General features: G+C 35.4%; 1 protein-coding gene across 1 annotated transcript; it reads right to left on the reverse strand.

The window, feature by feature from the left end:
- Window positions 1-488: 488 nt before the first annotated feature.
- On the reverse strand, window positions 489-1,662 carry LOC112779959 (UPF0725 protein At1g23960). The gene is made up of 3 exons (XM_025824311.3): window positions 1,367-1,662; window positions 1,124-1,252; window positions 489-1,007 (listed from the first exon to the last, which is right to left on the reverse strand). Exons 1-3 carry the CDS (start codon window positions 1,592-1,594, stop codon window positions 828-830), a joined length of 537 nt encoding a protein of 178 aa, XP_025680096.1. The 5' UTR covers window positions 1,595-1,662; the 3' UTR covers window positions 489-827.
- Between the last annotated feature and the right edge of the window lie 4,723 nt (window positions 1,663-6,385).

Raw genomic sequence — 6,385 nt, forward strand, 5'->3', positions numbered from 1 at the left:
GACAAAAGGTGATATGAGTAATATAATTATGTAAGTGACTTAACAACCGTAAAAATTCGGAATCACAATCAAAATATAAAAGCCTTGTTATTAAGCAATAATGCAATGACATAGAAAACCTCATTTTCATATCATCAAAATACAGAATCTGCAAATAGGTGTCACAGCTCATATATCATATATATATTATATTATAGACGACATAAAATTGGTAATTATCTTGCAATAACAATTAGAAGGAAAAATAACAAAGGATTAGACATAAAAACTAAAGATTGAAGGGTTGTGTGTATATCTAGCTAACCCAAAATAAACAAAACATCAGAAGAGAAGCACAACAAATACAAATCGGGATAATTAAATTAAATTAAACTAAAGGAGATGCTTGTTACCTCGACATTCTTTATTACAATTCAAATAAGTGCCATAAGAACATCAGAAGTTGAGAACAAATGACAAGTGCTTAAATTCAATACGGACAACAAGAATATGAAATATTTGAATTCATTACATCTCTAATTTGTCATTGGTCAATAATCATAGATTATCAAGGAACATCAACTAAAAATTAATTTATAAATCTTAATGGCATACAAACTAAACACGTTCTGTCAATAGATGTGAACATTCACCAATATATGGATGATAGATAGAGAATTAGTCAATGTCTACTTTGGGCAGAATATTTAAAAGGCAAAACCATTAGGAACAAATTAAGATCCAAAGGTGATTGGGATTATGTGCTATATCTCACTAGTTTAATCTAACTAGTCTAAACAAACAAAACCATAACAAAAAAGCTCATGTAATATTTATACTTGACAAACTCACAAATGCCTCTCACAGGACATAACCTGCGAACCTTGGTTCATTATCTTTTTCCATACCCTAGCACGGAAGGTTCCAATTATATCGCCAGATATCGCCTCAAAAGTAATGTAGAACATTACACCAGCAACACCTTGAGAATTTGCTTTCTTAAGCTCATAAAATTCAAATTTTGTTTTCTGCATAAGAGTGCAAACATCCACATGCATAATATAATTAGAAGAATATTTAAAGCACACAATATCACCATACATAGATTAAACTTAGAATCAAAACCATTATAGAAGCAATTTACGTTGTTCTCATTGTAGACTTCCAAAGCTTGCTTGGAAAAACCTATCAAGAGACGGCATCTTGGTTCGGTCAACTTATATGGCTTAATTGAACCAGGTAGCCTGCCTTCAAACTGCTCAACATCGAATCCCTGTAAAGCAAAAATTCAAACCCTAACTAACAAGATCAGTATATCACAGAACACGAGAACAAAAGGGGAAAATAGTTAAATCACTAAATGTCTTGTGAGAGATCAGAGGCGTACGTCGCTTTCAATAACCTGCCTCCGATGTTCAAGAATTTCTTCATCAGTCATGAAGCGTCTAGGCTCAACCAGTACATATTCATCGATATCAGTATCATCTTTTGTCTCTTCCTCCATTTCTTCTTCTTTGTCAGAGGCAGCCGTATCCTCAACAACTTTCTCTTCTTCTTCTTCTTCTTTGGAGGAGGTACTGCCTCTCATACAAGGCCGTTTGGCGTGCTGCTCCATAGTCTCTTGTTTCTCTTTCTCTAATTAGTTGTTTTGGGGTTGGAGTTAATGTGAAAGTATTTTAAGCACTTTTATTATTATTTTCGACTTTTACAGTGCTTTAATAAATTTTTTTTCTTGCGGATATTCTAATCGACGTCTTGAAGTTAATGTGAAGGGATTTCAAGTGCTTTTATTATCATTTTGACATTTTTTGTTTTAGATTAAAGAAATCAAAAATAATAATGAGATGCTTGAAATGTCTTCAATTTAGTCCATTTATACATAACAGAAACATGTATTTCATAAAAATAAAAAAATATTTATTTTAATTCTTATTAAAAACACATGTTTTTTGATGAAAAAATGTGTTTAATCAATCATATAATTCTTTTTTTATTATAACATATTTATATATTACAAAATTTACTAATATTAAATTATTATAAAAAAATTATATAATTATAACTAAAATCTTAAATTTTTTTTATGAAAATACTTGTATTTAAACGATATATGAAAAAATAGAATTGAAATTAGTACATTCAAGATATTGAAAATTTTAAATTTTAAAAAAATAAGAAAAAATTGGTGAAAGGACTAGTTTGGTGCACGACATTTAATTTTAAGGACTAAAATTACTCACCTAATGCAAAGTGAGATACTAATTTGGTGTATCTACAATGATGACATAATGGACGACACGTAGACGAATACTGTTGCGACACGTGGCACAACTATCTACATCAGCATGCCACAAGTCACTAGTCACCACATCATCATACCATTACACGTGGCCAAACCATGGAGTGACATGTGTCACTAATAGCCCACGTCATCAAGTCATGTCATCACGTCGTTAACAGAAAATGGGTCAGGAACTAATGTAAACCTTGTTAAATTAGTAAATAATTAGTCAATAAATTAGTTTTTAATAAGGAAGATTAGAAACATGAATATTATTTCAAATTAGGATAGAGCTCATCGAAACGAGAATTTTGACACTAATTTCGAAAAAAACGGTCCAATATTAGACCGAACGCGCCGAACGGGTTGAATCGGACCCAAACTGAGCCTGTGGGCCCAACCGGCCCAGCATTAAATGAACCCAAGCTTTGTCTTCTCCCTCATTTCAGCAGAAATGAAGCTGAAGGCTTCCAGGGGAGAAGAGAAACGAAAAACTCCTGAACCCTTACGCTAGTTTCCAAATCCCGTAACTTTTCCGTCCGAGCTCCGATCGCCGCACCGTTTGCGGCCATGTGTCTACCGCGTCGAGCTCTACATTTCTACCAGAACAATTTCATAGGTAAGTTATTAAATATTCTTAGCCACTCTTTTCCCCAATTTTCAAAAAATTGGAAGAGATGTTGAATTTCTTCAATTTCTGATGTTTTAGGATCTAATTAGCTTGAGAAAAATGTTCACTCTTACTTATGTGAAGCTTGGGTAAGGTGAGAAAACCATAATTCCACTTTAATTTTACTGAATTTGAGCTTTGAGTATTAAATTGGATATATATGTATTATGAATATGTATTAGGTTGTAAATAAATAATTAGAGCTTGAAATTGTGAATATTGGAACTTGGAGGAAGCTGAGCCTAGAGTTATTGAGCTTTTGAGGGGCTGTCTTGGTTTTAATTAAATTTCCTTGATCGTTACGTGGGAATCGGCCAATGTATGGTTTAGGTTTCTTGCATTTAATATATAATGTTCTGTGAAAACTTAGGCTAGATGACTGTAAGATAAGCTGAAATGCATGTGTATATATAATGTTTAGTAATTTGATTGGTAAACATGTTTGATTTGGCTTGGTGATTGGATTATATAGTGGAAATTGTTATTATATGAATGATAAAAGGATACATAGTTGAATTAGTGAGTATATGGTTACTAGGATAATAAAGGAAAGCATGATGGATTTGTTGTAATGTGAAGTTGTGTAATGTTATAGAATAGTGGTTGATGAAATGATGTAGAGTTTATTGAGTATTGGTGTTGGCATTTTGAGTTGGTATTGATAGGTTTGGAAATGAATGGAATGGAATTATTGAATGAAAATGAGGTTTGAAATTGTTTGTAAAATTTTGGCTTTAGGCTGAACTTTGGCGGGTTATAACTTGGCTTCTGGAATACCAAATTGATTATAACTTATTTTAAATGAAAATTGGATTCGTGAAGTTTATGCCATTCGAAGAATGGAGGAAAAACGATTTAAAACGATTGAGTTATGCCTGTCGGAAAATTTGGTGAGGAACATGTAAATATGCAGGTGGTTTCCCTGATTGTGCAGCTCTCTGGTTGATTTTTTTTTTAAGAACGCATGTCCATGCGTACGCGTGGCCCACGCGTACGCGTGGCATGGAATTTTGGCGATGCGTACGCGACTGGTACCATGTGCATGCGTAAGGGGTTAGCAAGCATGTCCACGCGCACGCGTGACATGAAGTTTTCACCCACGCGTACGCATGAAAAGGAACGCGCGTGACCCCTATTTCAGCAAACATGATTTTTAACGTTTTAAACTATTTTTCAAACCTCTAAACCTCTATTTTTATTCTTTTATTCATTAATAATAGTATTAAACCTGATATTCAGATGGAGTTAGGGAATGGGGATAACTTGAAGGTGAAGTAAAGCTGAAAAGTGATGAATTAACTATGAAATGTTACGGATGATCATATATGTTACTTGGCTTGATAATCAAATGAATGATCATGAATGACACTAGGGGTGTTCGTGGTGCGGTTTGGTTCGGTTTTTGAGAAAAAAGTCATCCAATCCAATCGTGTAATTAAACTGCGGTTCGGTTTGGTTCGGTTTTTTTATCGAAGCCATCCAAACCAAACCAAACCAATTAAAATCAGTTTGGTTTGGTTCGGTCTGTTCGATTTTTTCAATCAATTAAAAAAAATACTACCATACTATTTCACAAAGTCATAACATTGAAATCGACCAACACAAATACACAATAGCTAACAAAGTCTTGGTCTAATGAAATTTAACGACAAAAGGAACTCAAATACAACAATTAAACAAGTTTAAAAGTTCAATAGTCAACACAATTGAAAGTAAAAATAAAATTCCATCAAAAGATAGCCAAGTTATGGTGTCTTCTCGAATAAAACAGCTAAACTTCTTAACGCAAACCAACCTGAAATAAAAAAGCTGTTACATAATAAGAACAACAATAATAATAATAATATAACACTAGTAGAAAAACATTCTAATCTAGTTATACATTCTAATAATAAAGAGAACAATTCATACATAACAAGATGTACTCAATCAGACTCAACACCAGAATATTCTTCATTAGGGTCAGGAGTGGGTGCAACTTCTACAAAATATATAAAACAAGAAATAATCATAACAAATTATATATATATATATATATAAAAATAAAAACTAGATTAAAATAAAGAAAATTATAAGTCGAAGCTTAACTATACCTAATTTCAACTTCTCTAATTCCTTGATGAGTTCCTCAAGAACAAGTTTTGGAGAGTTTCGGAGCCAATTTTGTGTACAAATTAACGCTTTAGCTGTCATTGGAGTTAGAGAACTCATATAATTATTCAATACCCTTCCTCCAGTACTAAATACCGATTCTGAAGCAACTGGAAACTGCTTCTTCAACAGCCCGCCTTTTTCCTCGACCTCTACTAGCAAGCTTCCTTGTGTTTCTATGAGGAGCTGGCACAGCAGGCAATGCAGTTGGAGATCTGATTATGGTTGATTCATTCGGCAGAGGAACTGGCGGCAATCCAGTGTCGCCCATATTTTCACTTGAACTGACATCAAACTGCATAAATGAATCAATAACCAGCAATAAATCAATAACTAGCAAAACAGCAACAATACCAAATTACCAAGTCAGCAATAAATCAATAAACAGCAATGATTAACAATGCTGAGTATAATTTAACCAAACTAACCAAGTCACAACAATGAATCAATAACCAACAATGAATTAATAACCATCAAGGTAGCAACAATACCAAATTACCAAGTCAGCAATAAATCAATAAACAGCAATGATTAACAATGCTGAGTATAATTTAACCAAATTAACCAAGTCACAACAATGAATCAATAACCAGCAATGAATCAATAACCAACAAGGCAGCAACAACCAAATCGGTGACAGGGTGGGAGACTTGAATCGGTGACTGGTGGCCATGGGTGCTGTGTTGTGAGTGGCGAGGGTGGTGCTCTGCTACTGCTGGGTGCGAGGGAGTGAGGTCGTGCTCTGCTACTCCTGGGTACGAGGGACGAGGGTCGTGTTCTGCTACTACTGGAGTGCTGGGTGCGAGGGATGAGGGTTGTGCTCTACTAGACTGCTACTGCGGTGTGCGAGGGTCGACTGTGGCTGGGGCTTCATGGTGCTCTGTCCGCGAAGAAGTTCGGCGGCGTTGGGAGGAAGGCTTTGCTACGAGGTGGTAGGAGACTGGGAAGAATGTGGGTTCACCGCCGTGAGAGGAGAGCGCCACTGCAGAGAGGAGAGCGTGACTGTGAAAGGAGAGCGCGACTGTGAAAGGAGAGCACAACTGTGAGAGGTTGAGAGGCAGAGCTTTCGATTAGGGCTGAGAGCTTTTGATTGGGGTTAGGGCTCAGTGGCTCACTGCTGCTCAGGACTCGCACTCAAGGCCAAGGGAATTGGGGGTGGGGTGGGGGGGGAGTGGATTGGTTTTTAGGGTTCTTTTATTCTACCGGATTGGTTCGGTTAGAGTTTTACTGGTCAGAATAAAAAACCGAACCGAACCGCAAAAAAATTGCAAAACACCTTTTTTCGGTTTTCGGTTTGTTCGATT

Source organism: Arachis hypogaea, chromosome 19 (genome assembly GCF_003086295.3).
Source record: "Arachis hypogaea cultivar Tifrunner chromosome 19, arahy.Tifrunner.gnm2.J5K5, whole genome shotgun sequence".
Taxonomy (NCBI): domain Eukaryota; kingdom Viridiplantae; phylum Streptophyta; class Magnoliopsida; order Fabales; family Fabaceae; genus Arachis; species Arachis hypogaea.